This window comes from Epinephelus fuscoguttatus, linkage group LG7, assembly GCF_011397635.1.
Source record: "Epinephelus fuscoguttatus linkage group LG7, E.fuscoguttatus.final_Chr_v1".
Lineage (NCBI taxonomy): Eukaryota > Metazoa > Chordata > Actinopteri > Perciformes > Serranidae > Epinephelus > Epinephelus fuscoguttatus.
In genome coordinates this window covers 30,311,835-30,333,193 of record NC_064758.1, presented here as the reverse complement: position 1 = coordinate 30,333,193, position 21,359 = coordinate 30,311,835, and the positions used below count along the sequence as shown (strand labels likewise).

General features: G+C 41.5%; 2 protein-coding genes across 2 annotated transcripts in view; one reads left to right on the top strand and one right to left on the bottom strand.

The window, feature by feature from the left end:
- Nucleotides 1–150: 150 nt before the first annotated feature.
- On the top strand, nucleotides 151–7,010 carry LOC125891922 (rhodopsin-like). Its single transcript, XM_049581528.1, has 5 exons — nucleotides 151–1,136; nucleotides 1,275–1,443; nucleotides 1,651–1,816; nucleotides 4,621–4,860; nucleotides 6,045–7,010. Exons 1-5 carry the CDS (start codon nucleotides 776–778, stop codon nucleotides 6,171–6,173), a joined length of 1,065 nt encoding a protein of 354 aa, XP_049437485.1. The 5' UTR covers nucleotides 151–775; the 3' UTR covers nucleotides 6,174–7,010.
- Nucleotides 7,011–7,199: 189 nt separating this feature from the next.
- The window catches only part of plxnd1 (plexin D1), a 101,321-nt gene continuing 87,161 nt past the window's right edge, over nucleotides 7,200–21,359 (bottom strand). The window contains exons 29-36 of the mRNA XM_049581511.1: nucleotides 17,888–17,951; nucleotides 16,540–16,574; nucleotides 15,808–15,912; nucleotides 15,466–15,629; nucleotides 15,224–15,371; nucleotides 12,745–12,885; nucleotides 11,807–11,881; nucleotides 7,200–8,192 (exon numbers count right to left, since the gene is read on the bottom strand). Coding sequence (XP_049437468.1) covers nucleotides 8,076–8,192; nucleotides 11,807–11,881; nucleotides 12,745–12,885; nucleotides 15,224–15,371; nucleotides 15,466–15,629; nucleotides 15,808–15,912; nucleotides 16,540–16,574; nucleotides 17,888–17,951 — 849 coding nt within the window. The 3' untranslated portion in view covers nucleotides 7,200–8,075. The remainder of the gene's footprint in view (nucleotides 8,193–11,806; nucleotides 11,882–12,744; nucleotides 12,886–15,223; nucleotides 15,372–15,465; nucleotides 15,630–15,807; nucleotides 15,913–16,539; nucleotides 16,575–17,887; nucleotides 17,952–21,359) is intronic.

Below are 21,359 nucleotides of genomic sequence, written 5' to 3'. Positions count from 1 at the left end.
TACCACAGTGGGTTTTCTTAATGATATTACATAGACGACTTCAGTATAACTTCCTACTCTCTCAGATTGAACTTTAGGTTTTGTGTGTACAAAAGAGAGCTGGAGTGAGAGTGCACGCTATGAGCGGTATGCCCCACTGACTCTGATTACACTTAAGGCTATGAGTTGAGCCCTGCATTATGCAGTGGTTAGGGATTAGGCTTTCACAGATGCAAATAAGTTGGACTGCTCAAGAAATTTCATTTGTAGTTTGTCCACTCTGAACGGTTTAAATCACAAATAGCCTGGTTCCCTCTTTGCCTTCCCTCCCACTCTCTGCTCTCATCCCATTCTGATGATGCATTGATGCACATGACAGTAATGATGGGGTTCGGAGAGCCATGGCTGTAACCTCTCACCTTGAAAACGCTTAACATACCGCATAGCTATTTCTGGAGTTTTCTGTGATGCTTTATGTGTGTGTGTGTGTACGTGAGAGAGAGAGAGGGAGACTGAGATTGTCTTAATTCCATCTCTGCTAGCACTTTGCTCCGTGCAAGTCCTTAATCCGGCCGGCCTGTTAAAAGGTGCTGCATCACCTCAGGGGGCTGCAGAGCACATCTCACTTCCATAAGATCCATCCCTCCAGCCGTCCTTTCTCCCCCCCATTTGCACTAGGGCTGCACTACAAGACTCCCTCACAATATTTGATCCTGAGAAGAGGCACAGACTGTTTTATCTGGTGTTAAGGTCTCAGAGGAAGAAAAAAAAAAAAACCACTTCACTAACTGCAACCATGAACGGCACAGAAGGACCCAATTTTTATGTCCCCATGTCTAACAAGACCGGGCTGGTTCGCAGCCCATTTGAGCACCCTCAGTACTACCTGGCTGAGCCTTGGAAGTTCTCTCTTCTGGCTGCGTACATGCTGTTCCTTATCATCACTGCCTTCCCCATCAATTTCCTCACCCTGCATGTCACCGTCAAAAACAAAAAGCTGAGGACCCCTCTGAACTATATGCTGCTCAACCTGGCGGTGGCCGACCTCTTCATGGTCATCGGGGGCTTCACGGTCACCCTCTACACAGCCCTGCACGGATACTTCATCTTAGGGGTCACCGGCTGCAACATTGAGGGATTCTTCGCTACTTTGGGAGGTAAGACTTTTATTTTTTGTGCCAGTTTCAAAATGGGTGTGAATACTTAAAATCTAAAACTCTGTGTGTAAATGTAATATGGTATCAAGTAAGTGTGTGCTCTATTTATTTCTACACCTGCTTTATTTTACGTCTCAGGAGAGATCGGACTCTGGTCTCTGGTGGTTTTGGCAATCGAGCGCTACATTGTGGTCTGTAAGCCAATGACCAACTTCCGCTTTGGGGAGAAACATGCCTTCGCTGGGCTGGCATTCACATGGATCATGGCCATGACTTGTGCTACCCCCCCTCTGCTCGGATGGTCCCGGTACTGTATGTTTCAGTGTCTAGACTGTGCTTGCCAGGCTTTAAAGCCACATGAGTATTGTACTTGTCATTTGCACACTAAAGCACGTCAGAGATTACCTCTGCTGACTTGCAGCACCCTTACTCAAAGACACATCTAGAATCAAATGCTGTGTGTGATGGTGTTGATGGAAATTCTTCGATTATTATTGTGTGTGTGTGGATGCAGGTACATCCCAGAGGGAATGCAGTGTTCCTGTGGGATTGACTACTACACTCCCAAGCCTGAGATCAACAACACCTCATTCGTCATCTATATGTTCGTCCTCCATTTCTGTATCCCCCTCTTCATCATTTTCTACTGCTACAGTCGCCTACTCTGCACTGTGCGAGCGGTAAGAACACCACTGCCAGACAAAATATTAATGACAAGGATGTGATACCTTGTTTATCCTTGTAGAGAAATTCCTCTTTTTTTTTTTCTTTTTACCTTTCTCCCCCTCCACCGGGAGGTTAGCAGCATCACAGAGCGGAGCCTCTGGAGATGTGAGGGATTTAGTGGCTCAAGGACACTTCAGGAGGGCAGATCATTGCCAACATGGCAGCTTATACCCAGGTCCTCCAGCTGAAGGGCAGTCTGCCTGCTCACAGTGTCGTCCTGATGCCCTCATTAATATTAGTATTTCCACATTCATAATGTATTCGCAGTCATGAATAGTTAAAAAAGAATTCCGACTTTTTTTTTTTATTAAAGCGGCTTTAATTTATATTTTTATATCAACAAATAAATGGCAAAGTGAAAAGACTGTGAAAAGGGTCAGAGAATTATCTTGGTTTTACAGAATTTATAACAGCCAAACATGATGATTCATGTTTGGCTGTTTGACTAAACTTAAAGGTCCCATATCATGCTCATATACAGGTTCATACTTGTATTTTGGGTTTCTCCTAGAACATGTTTTCATGCTTTAATGTTCAAAAAACACCTTATTTTTCTCACACTGTCCACCCGAATATACCTAAAATCACCTTCTGTCTAAAATGCTCCGTTTTTCTCTTTATAGGCTGTTTCACTTTGCTAAGCAGCAGCTTGGGTTCATGTTTACTTCCTGTCAGCTGATGCCATTCACATACACTGCAAAATATTCCAACAAAAAATATAAAAGGACCCATTTAAATTTTTTGTGTTTCAATCTGTCTAGTATACTTGTGACATCACAAATTCATTAATCCTGACTGCTCATTGAAAGGCACAGTTTCTGAATATGGACTATGTGCATTTCTCTGTGGACTGAGCGTTTTGATACTTTCACAGTATTAATATAGCACCTATACCTGCTAGCTGGCTAACCTTAGCTTAAGTCAAGGGTTTGTCCGTTGCCTGCCCCTGCCTTGCATCGTGCTTGGCTAGTAGAAATTACTTTGTAAAGCTCCATCATCTATTGTTGGCTGAATCAAGTGTTTGTCATAATCTATAAGTTAGTATCATGGGTCACGTTAGCTGGTGAGATAATTTGACAAGCTAGCCAACTAACACATTCACTTGGATAATATTTTGTTAGCAATAACGTTATCAAGCAGGCAAGCTGAGGTTAGCCAGCTACCTGTAACTAAGCTTCACAGCATGGATTTCACAGTTGCTTCAAAATGTTAGCTAATACAGTAATTTGCAAACAGCAAGCTAGCCGATCAACCAGCCGATCAGCACTGGAGTCTGGATTTATTTAGTCGTGTTTGTCACTTAAAACAGTATTTTGCTTCATTAGTCAGCTAGCACACATTAGCTCGTGTTGCACAATGTTAGTGCTGCAGTGGAGCTGAAGAAGAGGCAAGGCACTTGGGAATTTCATCACATTCCTTGGATTTTCCTGCAAAACCGCCCATAGTCCTTCACATAAAAATCAGCCAGCAGGCTGTTAGAGACAATTGAGGAAGTCGGGAAAGGTCTCGGATGGTTCAAAAATTAAAGTAAACATGAGCTATTCTCTTCAAAGTCCAAAAACAAAGAGTGCTAAAACTCAAATTTGTGATATCATAGTGAAATCTGGAGCTGCTCCACTGGCAAGGAATTGGGAAAGATATTATAGATAGAACCCCCAGGGGAGTGTTCTGAGTATATGGAAACATTTTTTGTTTCAAAACTGACAACACTACAATAGAATAAAGTTCATTTGGGTGTAAAAAATTAAACAAACATTCTGTGGGTCCACAAAATCAGCCTGTTCATCAGCTATGGAGATCCTCAGACTTTATACTCTATGGCATCACAAGAGACTTCTCTGGTTTCTGGCTTTGAGAGAGAGAGCAGCTCATGTTCACAAATATTAATTGAACTTTCTCAGGCCACGGAAATAACATAATAGAGTTCTTAATTTCTGTGATGTTCCCATTTAAGTTATGTTCAGGATTAACAGTATAAAAAGTTACACACAGTAACATTACCTCTAACTGTTTTGGTTCACTCTCACCGCTCTCATGGCCTCATTGTCTGCCTCAGCACACAGCTCTTTTCAGTGACCCTACCCAAACCCACTGTACACTACCTACTCACCAAACAGCGGACATATTTAGCAACTAGCTGATGAACATTGCAGAGTATTTAGCATTTAAAGAGACAGATATTTCCCTCAGGAGTTGGTGAAGGCCTAGCCCCAATTTGTGGCTCTAGTGTATTTGCATGCAGAGATAGAAAGTAACTCTGTGACCTGAATGTATTCTAACATGAGAGGCACAAACTGGGACTTATGGAGACCAAAATAGAGCTAAAAAAGAGAAAATACTTGACTTGCATTTATCAGATGGCCAGAAATACAACTCCAAATAAATGATAGTGTTGCTCTGTAACTGCTGGATGTATAAATAAGGAACTGTATGCTAACAAGTCGCAATATCAACTTTTTTACGCTGCCCTCAAGTGGCCAAAAACAAAATCTGTTTTTGCAGGTTGAAAGCTGACAAAGCATTGGTCTCTCAAATCTGAAAGGCTTAATCTGTAATTTGTCACATACATTACATATATAAGCATTTATAATCGGAGAGTTTGACTTAAAGAAAAAAATAATATGATTTACTGACTAACTTACTGCGGATTTTACATGTTTAAACCTTCAGTTTAGTAGTCCTGTGTTTTGTTTTGTTTACAATTGGATCACAGATTGGTCCTTCTGTAAATTAATAACCTTCATCTGTGTGTTCTCAGGCTGCGGCCCAGCAGCAGGAGTCTGAAACCACCCAGAGAGCGGAGAAAGAGGTGACACGTATGGTCATCGTCATGGTGATCTCCTTCCTGGTGTGCTGGGTGCCCTACGCCACTGTGGCTTGGTACATCTTTGCCAATCAGGGAACTGAGTTCGGACCAGTGTTCATGACTGCTCCGGCCTTCTTCGCCAAGAGTTCCGCTCTGTACAACCCAGTCATCTACATTCTGCTAAACAGACAGGTATATGAAGCAAATATCCTGATCAAGCTTTTTTTGTAGAAGACAAAGTGGTAGTGAAGGCAGTGGTGGAATGTTCATTCTCCAAAGTACAAAACTTAAGATTCGAGGTGCTTGTAATTCACTTGTGTGTTTGCATGTCATGCTATAGTTAAACTCTGCTACACTCATAAGGCAAATAATGTACTTTTACTGTACTTCATTTATCTGACAGTGTGGTCATACAATAGAGCCTATAAATTTAAAAGATAAACTCTGGCTCCAGATAGACATTTTCCCAATAACCTTCTGTTTATTGAGAACATGGGTCTGCCACACATCTACATTAAAAACAATAAATTTGAGGGTGCAAACAATGTGGCATGTGTACGTCTCCTAATGCTGCGCATGTATTGTTACATTACTGAGCCCTGGGTTTTAACAGATCTGGGGAAAACTGCATTCTCCTACTCTGCACCTGGGACATGGAACAATCTTCAAACAGATCTAAAATTAGAAACACTTAATATCCACTGATGAATTTAAATGCAAAAAAAGAATGTAGTGACAGAGACATGTGCTTGTTTCCCTTGAGAGGCCACTATGTTTGAATAGTTGTTTTATTGTGGATTTTAGTGTTATATGTTGTATTTGTTGCAATTTAATGTGTTTTGATTGGCTGCTACCTCGGCCTGTAAAAGAGATTTTTAATCTCAGTGGGACTTCCTGGTTAAATAAATTATAAAATAAAAACATTAAAGGGAAACACCACCTAAATTAATTACGATATTGCCAGAGAGGTAAGTCACAAACTTGTGATGTCATCAACTATAAAGTCTGCTCCATAGCCAATGAATAGAAGCAAGATTTTATGGAACCACACAATCTTTCTTTCATTCTTTCTTTCTTTCTTTCTTTCTTTCTTTCTTTCTTTCTTTCTTTCTTTCTTTCCTATTTTTTTGGCTGTCTTAGATTAAAGGAATAACATGTATGAATTTTGAAAATGGGTGTAGTTCCCCTTCAACAGTCTAATAGTTATGGGCCATTTTTCGACGTACTTTCAGTTTTGATTAAGTAGGATTTTGAATGCAGGACTTTTAACCGAGCATAAAACGTATTGTTAAAAAAACTGAATACTACATTTTACTTCCTCCACTGAGTGAAGGAATAATTGTGATTCTGATATTCTTCTTCTTTTTGGCCTCCAGTTCAGAAACTGCATGATCACTGCGGTGTGCTGTGGAAGAAATCCATTTGGGGACGATGATGCGGCGGCCGCCGCCACCTCTAAAACTCAGACTTCATCTGTCTCATCCAGCCAGGTGGCCCCCGCTTGACCCAAACCCTCCTCCCACCTTCAATGTCCCATCTGTCCCTGCACGCCTTGGGACCATTCACCGCCAAGCAGCACTATGTTCTATTGGCCAATCCTCTTGACTTACCTCTCCATGTGTCTTCACTGCAGCGGCACAGCAGCACCTTTGGTGGAACTGACATATTCAAGAGCCAGCATGTGTATTTTCAATCCATTTAATCATGGAAAGTGTTCAGCTGGCTTCACAGAGTTTAACCCGGCATCAGGGGGGCGTGATGATCCAACTGAACACATTCCAAGCTCCACACTGCCCCAAAAAATATAATCGGTGAAAACAAACCACACCACATGATTTCACCCACATCAAGTCTTGTTCCAGTGATTGTTGCAGCTATTTTCCCCCAAAATGCGCTTGAAACTATTGATTTTACGAATACTTAGATGAAAATTAGTCATGAAATTGTTTAGATATCTCAGACAAGTTTTTAAGGCATCAGATGGGGCTGTCATTTGGTCTCTGTCTCTCCCCTTGTCTTCATGGTGACACAGCCAGGGTTGTTAGTTTGCTCTTGGCATTGACTGAGACATGAGTGTAAAACAGATGGACCTGAAAAAGAGCCTCTGCAGGAAGAGGGTGCCTCCTGCAAGAGATTGGATGCATGTGCGTGTGTGCGTTGGATGTTTATGTGTTCGAAAGTACGTCAGAATGTGTATTAAAGAGATACAGGGATATTATTTTGTTAATGTGTAAAGGCTAGGATCTTGTGGAAGTTGTTGTGTGTCCTGCAATAAAAACAAAGCTAAATGTCTGCACAGCTTTTCCCCAACTCGCCTTTTCATGGGAACTTTTACAAGGCCCTCTGAGAAGTTCCAGATGCTAGTTTGTGTGCTTTTGGGTGGCAGGCCAGATCTTAATGGTTTTCAAATGTTGTTAAAATTTGCTATGCTGTAATGCATGTAGAAATGAAGCACTTTGGGATTGAGTACAACAACACACTGTCATCATTAGACACATTAAAATCCTAAATACTGTAATTTATTTCACAAACTCTGACAAGTCATTTGGCATCACAAATACAGTCTCTCCTTATATTGAGCTCACATTTTTTTCTCATAAATGTAAATTTCCCTCTTTTAAATTGGTCAGAATCCAACATGAAATTCATTCGTTTAACAAGCACACTGATCAACACTTCTACACTGATGCAGCTCTTCCCAGTGAACTACATTACATCTGATCTCATAAATTTCAGTCATTAATATTCCTCTCTCCACTCTTCCTCAACCCATCATCAACCTGCAAAGCACATTGGGACGTATTGTTCAAAGCACCGATGGGAGCGGTTCGCCCATCTTTACCCATCACACCTGAGAACGTTGCAGGCTTTAGGAGATGGGAGGAGTTCATCGCGGTCCGTCTTACTCATCCTGATGAACAGGCCACTTGAAAGCATTATAACACATCTATAAATATTGCTATGGACATTATAATACAGTACAGTGCATCATTGGCTCGTTCCCTAAAGAAAAGGGTTCAGTGCGTTAAGATCGCCACCAGGGCTTACTGTAGGTCCCAGTAACTGTAAAGACATCCAGAAAATGTCTTATCTCCAAGTCACTACTACACCTTTCCTCTAAAGCATAGCTGAGCCAGACTGGAATTCTGTCTGTCATGGAGAAAGATTTGGGAAAATTGCTCGGCATTCCCAGATTATATGAGAAACACCCCGCAAATGTTTGACGCTTGAGAGGCAGGTTTGAGTCCTCTGCCACTTTCCACGTTTCTTATAGTCTGTGGGAATAATTGTGACACTGATGAAAGCTAACTCCTTCATGGTCCACATTCCCCAGTAATATTGTAGGCAGAAGAAAGGCAGCTGTCAGCAGGAGAAAGAGATGGCTAGTAGAAAAGACACTGGAAGGTTCAAGCTTCGCTGCAGCACTCGTAGATGTTGTCCTCCACAAGGGCAATGACCTGCTCGAACTTGTGGTGCAGCTGAGTGCGACGTGCGGTGGGATTAGACTCCAGAGCGTTCACCACCTGACAGAGGGAGCGAGAAAAAGAAAAATGTATCAGACTTTTTTGATAACATCTTTATGATGTACAACACGATGACATTTTCAATTACATTTTTAAATGACAATTTTTATGACATACTATACTATGACATTTTGATGACATACTATAGTATGACTTTTTTTTAATACTTTTATTTTGACATACTATACTATGACTTTTTTGATGACATTTTCATGACATACTATACTATGACTTTTTTGATGACATTTTCATGACATACTATACTATGACTTTTTTAAATACCATTTATTTTGACATACTATACTATGACTTTTTTTGATGAGATTTTTTTGACATACTATACTATGACTTTTTTAATACTTTTATTTTGACATACTATACTATGACTTTTTTTGATGACATTTTTATGACATACTATACTATGACTTTTTTGGATGATATTTTTATGACATACTATATTATGACTTTTTTAGATGGCGTTTTCATCACATACTATACTATGACTTTTTTTGATGACATTTTCATGACATACTATATTATGACTTTTTTTAATACTTTTATTTTGACATACTATACTATGACTTTTTTGGATGACATTTTCATGACATACTATATTATGACTTTTTTTAATACTTTTATTTTGACATACTATACTATGACTTTTTTTGACTACATTTCTATGACATACTATGACTTTTTTGATGACATTTTCATGACATTCTATACTATGACTTTTTTGGATGACATTTTTATGACATACTATACTGTGACTTTTTTGATGACATTTTAATGACATACAAAACTATGACTTTTTTTGTTTCTCACCATTTCTCTCCCAAGCAAACAAGGAGACAGTGATGCATGCTTTTATTACCTGCAAAACTGATTACTGTAATGCTCTACTTTCTGCTCTTCCTAAAAAAACAACACTCAGTTATAGTTAATATAAAACTCAGCTGCATGTGTACTGACCATAACCCCAGGCATTGTTGCATCATTTGTATTGTGTGTAGCTCTTTGTGTTGCATTCTGTTTGTATGAAAAGTGCTGTATAAATAAAGTGATTGATTGATTGGTTGAATGATTGACTGACTGATTGATTTTTATGACAAACTATAATATTACTTTTTTGATATGTTTTATGTCATGAAAAAAGTCAGTATATCATGTCCTCAAAAATGAAAACAAGTCATGGTATTGTATGTCGTAAAAAATCATGAAAACGTCACAGTATAGTATGTCATCATAAACCATGATAAATATCATACTATCGTTTGTCGTCAAAAATCATGAAAAAACGTCATAGTTTAGTATGTTGTCAACAATCATAAAAAAACATCATAGTTTAGTATGTTGTCAAGAATCATGAAAAAATGTCATAATATGTTGTCAAAAATCACGAAAAACATCATAGTGTAGTATGTCGTCATAAACCATGAAAAAATATCATAGTATAGTATATCATCAAAAATCATAGTATAGTATGTCGTCAAGAATCATGAAAAAATGTTATATTATAGTATGTCATCAAAAATCACGAAAAACATTATAGTATATTATGTCGTCAAAAATCAGGAAAAAACGTTACATCATAGTATAGTATGTCATCATAAACCATGAAAAATTATCATAGTATAGTATGTTGTCAAAAATCATGAAAAAATGTCATAGAATAGTATGTCGTCATGAACCATGAAAAAATATTATAGTATAGTATGTCGTCAAAAATCATGAAGAAAGTCATAATATAGTATGTCGTCATAAACCATGAAAAATCGTCATAGTATGTCGTCAAGATTCATGAAAAAACGTCATTGCATAGTATGTCGTCAAAAATCATGAAAAACGTCCTAGTATGTCGTCATGAACCATGAAAAAATATCTTAGTTTAGTATGTCGTCAAAAATTGTGAAAAATGTCATAGTATAGTATGCCGTCAAAAATCATGAAAAAAAATCATAGTATATTATGTTGTCATAAACCATGAAAAAATATCATAGTATATAATGTCGTAAAAATCATGAGAAAATGTCATAGTATAATATGTCGTCAGAAATCATGAAAAAAACATCATATTACATTATGTCATCAAAAAGTATGATAAATTGTCATAGTTAAGCATTTCTTCAAAAATCATTAAAAAACCTACACTCATGACATACTTCATATGAGTTTTTTGATGACATTTTCATGACATAATATATTATGACTTTTTTTAACCTTTTTTTCAGATTATACTTTAATGTAAAAAATTAACATGACATGACATACTATACTATGATTTTTTTTAAACATTTTGTAATGACATACTATGGTATGATTTTTTTTCTAACACTTTTTTATGAAATACTATACTATGACATTTTTTGGATTTTTTTTTTTAACACGTTATACTATGACATTTTTGATGACATTTTTATGACATACAATACTATCTACTTATTTTATGGGTTAGTCACTCAATTCATTATCTTGAGCTTTGTTCCCACGCTATGTATCTGAATGTTGCATTGATGCAGTTGTCCAAGTACTTACCACAATCTAAGACAGTTTATTTGCATGTCCTTACAATCAATACAAAGTAAAGTAAGATAAAGTGTGTCATTGATGTAACCAGTTTGAACTCAAAGTGGCAGTGAGGTCTTGAAATGTACAGAAAGGGTCTTTAAAAAGCTCTTAAAAGGTATTAAATTTAGCTGTAGGATTATGTCATATAGCCCGATGATGCAGAGGGAGGAAATCAGCCACCTGCCTGGACATAGAAAGTTGAGCCCGAGAAAAGGGAGAGCATCAGAGGAACAAGTGAAGTGCTACAGCCTCTTCTCCAGCCTTCACGCATGCCTCCACACCACAAAAGCCTTTGCTCTTCACATATTTACAAAACCCACATCTGCTCTGTTTTTCATGCCCAATAGTTGTCACGGTGTCAGTGGGATTTATGGGCTCTTAGCGGCAGTGTGCTACGAGGCAGAGCGAACTGAGCTGGTGCGAGAGAATAGGCAATCAGGGGCCATTCACAGAGCTCTGTGAATCGTAGTCTAAGCCTCTGGCCCACGTCAGTACAGTAGCATGACAGAGGAAAGCAGCTAAACGGTATTATCATGAGGGTGCTCCATTAAGGCACAGTCACCACTGACTAAGCCTCTCCTGAGAATAGTCACAGCAGTATGGGAGCATGGGGGAGGACAGTAGGGGCTTGAAGAGGGCTAGCTGTAAGAGAAACAGGAGATTTGAAGCAGCAACTTAACTGTATCATTAAGCAGATAGGGGTGATGGATAAAGAGAGGGTAAACAGCACGTTGTTTGCGTCAAGTGAGAGGTATATGTGGGCTGGAAGGGTGGAATGGACGCATTACATGGTGGCTGCTGCCGGGAAGATCAGACAATTAAGGGACAGGTTGTTAGAGTGTTTACAGTACATCTCTCAACATGCGCATGATCTTCCATGCTGATGCGTCACGCTCTGATACCTATCTGCGAAACTTTAAACAGCAAAAGGAGTCGACCGAGGTGCTGTGACTGCAGAGAGGGGCCAGTTTAAACACGAGTAACAAATCTAATCTGGAACTGAGATTGCAAAGACAGAAAAGTAACGTGAGAATCTCTTCTCTTACCTGGTTTCTGTATCTCTTGGCATATTTGTAGATTTCTGTCAAGGCCAGGTTGGTGTTGAATTCATTTCGGTATTTCTACAAGATGGAGAACAGAGTTTGATTAGATTATTTCAGTCGAAGAAAACTTTATTTCCATTTGCAGTGTAATATTTGGCGGTATGGCTCTGCTCTGGGGCCCCTCTGCCTTTCCTTGGGCCTACGCAGAAAGCCTCTTCCACATGCTTACATGGAAAGCATAAGGCAGAGAGAGCACACCTGTCTGCCCATCCACATGCAAATGAGGAAAGCCTGAGACAGAGAGAGCACACCTCCCTGCCCTTCCATGTGCAAATGAGGAAAGCCTGAAGCAGAGAGATCAAACCCCCCTGCCCTTCCATGTGCAAATGAGGAAAGCCTGAGGTAGAGAGCAAACCTCCCTGCCCTTCCATGTGCAAATGAGGAAAACCTGAGACAGAGAGCAAACCTCACTGCCCTTCCATGTGCCTACATGGAAAGCCTGAGACAGGGAGAGCAGCAGCAAAGAGCCCCAGGAACAGAACAGAGCAGCATCGATGACAAACAGACATGACATTGATAAGTCAGACACGGCATGAAAAGGAGGAGCTGGGGTGGAGGGGGGTTGCAAAACAGCTTGCAGAGGAAGCAGCAACAGTAGGCAGGCCAGAGCAGTTTAAATAGGGTGCCCTGAATGAGATTCTCCACTTGGTTGCATAGAAAGTAATCATGTGATCTATCAGCTGACTCCCTTTGTCAATCAGCTGCTCCATCAGTTGATCGGGCTGTTTGACATCAGCTGATGTAGCTGGGATGTGAGCTGAGCTTGACATCGTGTGCTGCCTGAACTACACGCTTTGCTCAATATATGTCATATTATTCCAAAATAAAACTTGTTACTGAAGCCAGATGACAAACACAGGGGCTTTCTGAAGTTTACTCACGCGTGACTCCTCGGCGAGGTGAGCGTTCATCTCCTGCTCGCTCAGAGGTGCCATTTCCTGTATTTGCTGGTAGTAGCATTGCACTCTCTTCTTATACTCAGGGATCTCCTTGGCATACAGCAGCTTGTTGGTAGGGGAGTCCTAAAAAAAAAAAAAAAAGCAAAACCCATTACAGTCTGCACAGCTATAACCATTTATTGCAGCAATATGCATTTTATTTTCGGCAGTGTGGCTCTGCCTATTTGATGCTGTGGAACAAATCTGAGCAAGTCTGACACAGGCTGTCCTTGAGCTCACTAACCGCCCCCCTGGCAGAGTGAGACACGCAACATTTGATGAACATGAACACATGTTTGAAATGTTCATGTACAACTGACTGCTACAGCAGGAGGCTAAAAGCGATGTAGCTCTTCTGAGGGTTAATTAATAATTCAGCACCGGAGCTCAGTCTTGAATGGAAGGGTTTGTAGTGCAGTCTGCGATCAGGTGCTGATGTCTTAATAAGGAGCTGTTCAGTTAGGCTGTTATTTGTTGATGATCTAAACCAAACTATGTGAGACAATAGAGGGAGGGAACATTTTCCTTTCTGCACGACAGGAGACTCAAAAACCCAGAGCCATTGAAGGAGCATTCCAGTCTAAACAAAACTCCTTCATACCTCTGCCACTCTCTCCACAGTCACTCCAGGCTCTCGCACGGGTGCTTATTCAAGCAGGAAGAAAAGTAGCAGGGCTAAGAGGTTGTGGGCATTCTCGGGTTTTAGTGGTGACTACTGTTGTGAGCGAGTGTGTGTGGGCCTTTGTGTGCTGTGTGTGAGAGAGAAAGGGACAGAGAGAAAGTAGGACAGGGAAAAAGAGACGGCCAACCTCAGCTTTCAGCATCGGTGAATGTGCTTACAGCGCACCTTAATATTTCTATGTGTCATGAGTTATTTGTGTCACCTAATGTGCGCGTTTGTTTGCATGTGTGTGCATGTTTGTGTGTATGTTAAAGGTGCTCGGGGAGTGGAAAGCCTGCGGCGACACTCGCTCCTTCTGATAGGGAACCCTGTCTCTTCCTGTCCACAAGGTCACTTCCTGCTGCTCGCCCATCTGCCCGGTAACCCCCCTGTGACCTCGCGGCCCTCCATGTCTGCATCTCGCCAGATAAGAGGGTTTCCGTGGAAACAGCAAGCGTTGCTTAGTTTCCTACCCCTCTCTCTCTCACCCCTGCTGTGCTCCTGCTAATCCAGACCCCGTACCCTTTGCCACCCTGTCCCGAGGACATCACATACACTCATACACATGCACAAACAAGTGACTGTAAACACTCGGGGAAAATGGAGAGGTGTGTCACGCCAGTCTCCTTGACCTGCGGGAGAGAACGCGGCCATATCCTTGAACTTGGTGACTCCACAATACTTGCACAGCCAGATGCGACATGTTAATGAGGATGCTGCAGAGTGTGCAGAAATGACTCATTGCTGGAGGTATAATGTGTGGCTTTGTATCCATAGGTATGTACCTGCTCACATGTACATGTGAACATCTCTGCTGTGAGTGCGCCGGCTCTTTGGCACTGAACTGAAGTATATAAATCAGACTGTTTCTCAGTGAAAGAGGAGCATCATTTGATGAGTCCTCGGCTCCCTCCAGGGAGGAAGCCAGTCAGAGAGAGACAGGAAGCAGAGCGTGCTCAGGGTCACGGTGTCTGAGGGATGAGACGGATTTGTGAGCAGTGAGGACATTGACATGCAAGCACACACACACAGACTCCTGCAGACAGACAGACAGACAGACAGACATATGCATGCCTGAACACACTCACACACACACACGCACAGCACAAAAAGAGATCCCTGGTGCTCATGACCTTGGATCAGCCGACTCGGCTGAAATAACATGAGGAGAGGTAGATGGAGCTGACAGTCTGAAGGCTTAGGGATGAGGGTTCACAGGGGGACTCGGGAGGTGTGTGTGTGTGTGGTCAAACTCCTAGAGAGATGTGAGGCAGAGATAGTGCATGAGGTGAAAAGGACAGAAGTGTCAAAATGTGTACGCCTTCTCAGAGTTATGACTCAGTCGATTCTGAACACACAGACATTTCTTCTGATTCAGTGTGACTTCCATATCCTGATTATATCGTAATCTCCAATGTCCATCACAAATAAACATCTATAAATCCGCTTAGAAGTCATAGTGGAAAAAAAGCTCCTTATAACTCCAGAACTTGCCAGAGAATCATCATGTTTTCAAGCTCTCCAGTACCAAAGTAATCCACTGATAGTTCATCCATGGATAGCTTACAAACTGGAAATGGAAGTAGCTGATTCGGCACACTTTTAACAGGTATAGGTTTTAAAATCAACTAACTGAAGAGTAAACAGGAGCGTCAGGGGGTGCAGCTCCCTCAATTTTGTCTCAGGGGGAGCCCAAAGTGACAGACTGTGAAAACCCCTGCAATAGACAGATAGACAGATAAATAAGATGGGTAATCTCACCTTTCCAAGCTGCAGGTCAGAAATGGAGCAGGCATCTATAAAGGCCTGGGCAATGACAGACAGACAGGCGTCCATGTGATCCGTCTTATCAATGTCAAACACAAACTGAGGATTCTTCAGGATGTTCACCCAGAAACGCAGAGGTAAACTGCACAGAGAGAGGAAAGATAAGCTCTTAAAGCCTTGCACTTGCACAGCAAGGTGACCAAAGGCGTCTTTAATCATGCAGTTTAGATGTCTACCTGTTGGTTTTCCAGATGTGCAGGGTGTCTGGGTCTGTGATGCCCCGTTTGTCGGCCTGCTCCTCCAGGAAGTCAAAGAAGTATTTGACAGCCAGAGGGGGGCGGTCCGGAGGGATGCTGAGGATGGCTTGAAAGAGGTCATCCAAAAACTTCTGAAGAGTTCCCTGTGGGGGAGAAGAAAGGAAAGGCGGCTCATGCATACGCAGGGATATAGTTTCATGGGATGTGGGAATTTCTAGATGGCTAATATGGGCCATAAAAACAAGAAACAGAAAGATGACTTAGATATCAAGCTGTAACCGAAATCTGCTTGTAGTGTTGACAAACAGTCTCATGTTTCACCTTGGTTGACAGCAGGCGTGTCAGGTAGATTTCAGGCAGGACCTTCTTGCGGTGACTCTGCCTGTGTGACCTCTTGGTCTCCATTAGCTCATCATGAGGTAGGACCTGGAAAAGCAGAGGTCAACATACTTCACACAGGTTGAAGTAATAAACCCCATCATAAGAGAGCTCGATGAATGCCCTACTGTCTCAGCTGTCAGACGGGGAATTCTCTGTTTCTTGCATTAGACACATGATCCAGAAACCACATCAGGGTATTTTGAAGCGCTAAATAATACAAAGAATTGAGGAAGTGATGGGAGCTGGGGAATTTTCCTGCTTTTCTCTGGTTGCTGTGTACAGGATCATGTCTCTGACTTGCTCATACAGGTCTAAATAGGGGTAGTGGGGAAAAGAAAGAAGCAGTCAAAATCCATCTTCTTGTGTCAAAAAGGGACCGCGGAACTGTCCTGTAAAACTAACTATTCACCCGGCAAATTGTGTTCCAAGGAACTCATTATTCTAAAGTCAAAGGGCCCATATCTTGGCTGACGTTTATAAAAGAGCTTAAGCGGCATTAGTGCTGTCATGTCCTCTCAGCAGCTTTCCTTTTCACCTCCATTCACCCCCCATTCTAACTGTCGTCATGCCTGCCCCGGGCTGACTAACAGTGGCACACACAGGAAAAGCTCTGGTAATAAACTCAGAGGGCACTTATAGAAACATTTTGATTACCTTTAAGGAGATACTCACCAAGTGCACATACTTCTCCGTATCCAGATCTTTAACTAAGGAGAAAGGGGACCAAAAAAAAAAAAAACATACAGGGTGAGACAATGTGCAATCAGCAAGGTGGAGACCTGAGAGAATAAGAGGAGACAAGAGGAGGGAGCACAGAGGAGTGTGACAGATAGGGAGGGTGGGAAAAAAAATGCAGGAGGGAGATTGACAGGAGCGCGAGGAAGATAGAGTACATGGGAGAGAGGAGAAAGTGATTAAGGTGGACTGTGGGCCGGTAGGGGAGGGGAGCTGTCTGAGAGAATGAAAGAGAAAGATTACGAGTGAAAGGAGAGAGAAAAGAGAGAGATTAGGGGAGACAGACACACAGAGTCTGTGATTGGTTCTGGAGCCGGTGTAATGAGATGGTAATGCTTGGCCAGCGCTCGGAAAGAGCATTAAACCTTGCTGGTTTATATATAGCTCTAAACACAAACACTCGCATGCACATGCGTGAACATATATGTATACCTGAACATGTGTGGACCCATGCACAAACCCAAGCTCAAAGCAGACAAACAAATACAGTAAATTATTGCACACATACACACACATACACACACACACCAGTAAAAACAAAGACAGGCATGTGTGCAGATACACACACAACAGCATTGTGAGTGTGTGCTCATTACAGCCGTCTGCCAGAGATGCTCCTGCCCAGCGGGCCTCAGTCCAGACCCTCAACACTGATCACAGGCAGGCAGGACAGTGTTTTATATTAGCCAGGGAGCACTACAGGCTCATAACACCCCCTTGACGCTTTGAAGCCAGAGCCAGGTTTGGTCCACATAAGCCTATTTTTGGCCCAGTATGAATGAGAGGAGAGGCTTTGATGGACAGAGCCCGAGCAGAACTGAGCTCTGGTCTGGTACTGATTATGTAAGGTGGACCCCAGACGAACGAACGGACAAGCCCATTAAAAGCTGTATGTAAACTCATCTGTCAACAGGCAGCACAGTCATTATATTCCGGGGTCGAGGCTGGACAATGGGCCCACTTGTGTCGAAATTTTTCCCACAAGCTGACATTTTGCTAATGGAGTACATCTATAACGCAGAGAAAGAGCTCTGAATGAAGCTGTAGCATAACTCCCGGAGTGAAGCAGGAGTGTTGTGATTTATTAGGTGCGAGTGTGTTTAGATGTCCGCTGTGTCTTTCGGGAAGGGAGGGTGTGTGTGGTTTCATGCGTGTTTACATGAGCGTATCGTGTTCTCGTGATCAGCTAAGCATGTGCTGTTTCCTGTGAGCGAGTGGGTGCGTGTATTTATCCAAGTGTGTGTGACAAAGCGACAGGGAGTGGGTGTGTTTGAAGGTGACGTACCTCTCCCCAGGGTGTTCTCTCTCTTGTCTTTCAAGCTCATGGCCAGTGATGCCCCCTCTGGGATCTGCGAAGGGAGAGAAGAAGAGGAAAGAGGAGGAAGGGGGGGGCGTAGGGAAGAAAGACGAGAGAGGACAGGGGGCATGAGGTCAGGGGTGAGCTGGGGTGCAGCAGAACAGCATCATTAAGCATGCCCTCAAGGGGAGTGCGGTGTTGAGAGGTGCGTCTGTTTGTGTGTGTGTGTGCGTGTGTGTCAGTCTTGCGTGCATCTAGACTGGTGGCGAGCCTGCGGGAGCCTGGCTAGGCTCATTAAAGTCAACCCGCGGTGAAATGGATTGAACAGCCTTGCCAGTGAACCCAGACTGTTAGTACACGCCGCAGCTCGCTGCTTTCACAGCTCTGTCCCCATGGCTCAGCAAAAACTAAACAGAGCACTTAGCAAGTACAGGTAAAGGGTCGGAGGTCGGGGGTCACCGAACAACTGTTTACTCATGCACAAATGAATGCAGACATAAGCAAACACGCATACACATACAGACATTCTTAATGGTGTACCAGTCATGACATTTTACTTGTTGCTTCGCTATTTTTCTTTCGGGAAAAAAAATATATTGTGTTAAAAAAGTGTTTTTTTTAATCATCTACCTTACATTATTAATCTTTTATTGCAAACGCAATTCATAAAAATCTAATTTCCTGCTTTCTTTTATAAATAAAAGTCAGTTATATGATGTACTTTAGTCAATGTATGAGTAACGAATGTATATGCATAATGGTATCTAATAAGCCTAGTCGTAGTACTACTTGTACCAGTAGTAGTAATGTCTGTTAAATGTTGTGTGTTTTTTGAATACGTAAGCGATGAATGATTAATGCCCTTCACTGCACAGAAGTGTGTTGCATGTAGTAAATTATCACAGCACAAAATACTGATTAAGTATCAAAAGTTCCTTCATTCATTCATTTATTTATTTTCCATAACCGTTTATCCTGTTGGGGGTCACGGGGGGGCTGGAGCCTATCCCCGTGGACACTGGGTGAGAGGCAGGGTACACCCTGGACAGGTCACCAGACTATCACAGGGCTGACACACAGAGACAGACAACCATTCACACTCACATTCACACCTACGGACAATTTAGAGTCACCACTTAACCTGCATGTCTTTGGACTGTGGGAGGAAGCCGGAAACCACCGTGCCGCCAGTACTAAAAGTATCAGATACAATTCCTTAAAGGTTCATATAACACCAGCTGTTGTTGTTTAATGGTATACTATGCACAAACTGTGGGATACTGTTTGTTTATGCTTGCCAGAAAAAGTCAAAGCCAACCCCAGATTTACTGTCATTTAGCGTTTCTCCTCGCTATACGTATATTTTTTTTTGTCGCTGTGTCTCTTGGATGCCTGCTGCTCACACCTTTTTATAAAGGCCTGACCACACCTGAGCGCTGCGGGGGTGCACACCCATAAATGTCACGAAAACAGGAAATAAGAGGAACATACGAGTAGAGCGCAGAGTCTGCAGCAAAATACCCTGCCACACACTTGCAGTGAGTCACAAGTGATGACTGAGAGGGGTGACTTCTATATGAGTCTAGACATTGTTTATTAGGATATCCTGCTTAGTTTACCTTTAAGATCTCCAACAGAAATGCATTAAGACATTAAAGAAAAATCTATAGTACTCTTTAATGATTTTTTCCACAATAAATGATTGTAAACTATTTACAAATTCTTACACTGAGGTCTACTCTTTCTCCCTCATTGAAACATCCAGAATCTATGAATATTATTATTGTTCATTTTTAAAGTTTAATTGCTGAACACGAGACGTCTAATCCTTCAAGTCCATTCTCAGTGTTTGTGCACTGGAGGTTTCAAGTTTCCACACACATTTCTCTTCAACAGATGAATGTGAAGAAAATGTGGGCACATACATCATACAAGGTCAAACATCAAAGTATAGCAACAATAAGTAAATCACTTTTTTGAGTGTAAGGGGACCATTTAGTAACTACTGAACAAATAATTTGCAGTTAACATCGGCACACTTTTTAAAAGTCAATATAAACGACCATTATTAATGACTGAGAGGGTAACAGTAACCACAACATACAACAAATCATTAAAGCCCCTCTGCATGTGACATAAATTTGTCTTGCTTCCTGTTACTTCACTTAAACGTTTGACCTTCACTGTGCAGAATGATGTATGTGCAGTTTTTCTTTGCATGAAGGAGGTAAGTTTCTCTGCGCTCACCTTAAATCTGAGTTTAACATGTACACCTACTTACAAGCATGAACCTGTGACATAACAACTAAATGGAGGCCGGCTATAGTCTAATATGCACAAATGTGGTGTGTGACTCACACTAAGAACGGACTTCACGGTAAAGTAGGAGACGTATTATGTCTAGTAGTTTTGAAAGGAATGCTTCAAGGTCGTGTACGCTCTTCCCAACATGAGAGCAAACGCGTAGGCAAAAAAAAAAAAAAAAAAAGCACAAACAGTTTGAAGAGAAAATGGGCACCCACACACTAAATAGATGCTCCCAAAAAGAAGACTCATTAAGTGCAACTACGACATAGTAGCTGTCATATTCATACTACCTGATGAAGACATATTGTCAAAACAATGTAACTGGATAAATCATCTTTATGGGAGCATCTCTTCAGAGTGTGGGCGTCCTTTTCTCTTGAAACTTATATATTTGAATTTTAAATATTTGCATATTCATAGATTCTGGGTTTTTCCAGTGACAGAAAAAAAGTTTGTCTAATTCAAAGACGGTGGGTGAAAAGACAAGTTATTATTCCAAGCAGAGTACTTTTCTAACTTTTAAAACACATCAGGTGGGGATCTTTAAGTTAAGCATTAGAATTGTGTGATAACTGATTTAATTCTGTATGTTACCATAGTTACTGTGTATCTGTAAATCATTTGAAAATATTTCCTACTCAGTAACAGTTGTTAAAGGATTTGTATGCGACTTTTAGAGTGCATCTGTGATTCAGAGGTTGTCTACACACGGTTCTCAACATTGGGGTGGCCTAGCCAGCATAGAAGCTAATGTGCTAACAGCATGAACAGTGCTAACTACAGCAACAGTGCTGACAGCAAGGGCGTAAATATAGACAGTGCAGGCAGGATTATTGCACTGGGGCCAATGGGGTGAGGGGGCCATTCAACTATATGTTATGCAGAAAAATAATATGTTAAACATGTTACATTTAAAATATTCAGTTAAGCGAATAATGCCTTCTTTAAATTGGTATTCTTATTCTATACACATATACAATGATGATTTCTGGGTGATATTTATGCTGGTATTATCCAGTGTCAAGTCTCTATTTGATCATGTGATGATAAGATTTCATGGTAGCTAGTTTAGGTGCATAACAAGTAACTAGTGTGCCTTAGGGCCCGTCATTATAGCGTGCACTGGGGCCCGTTGTGACTACCTGACGCCGCT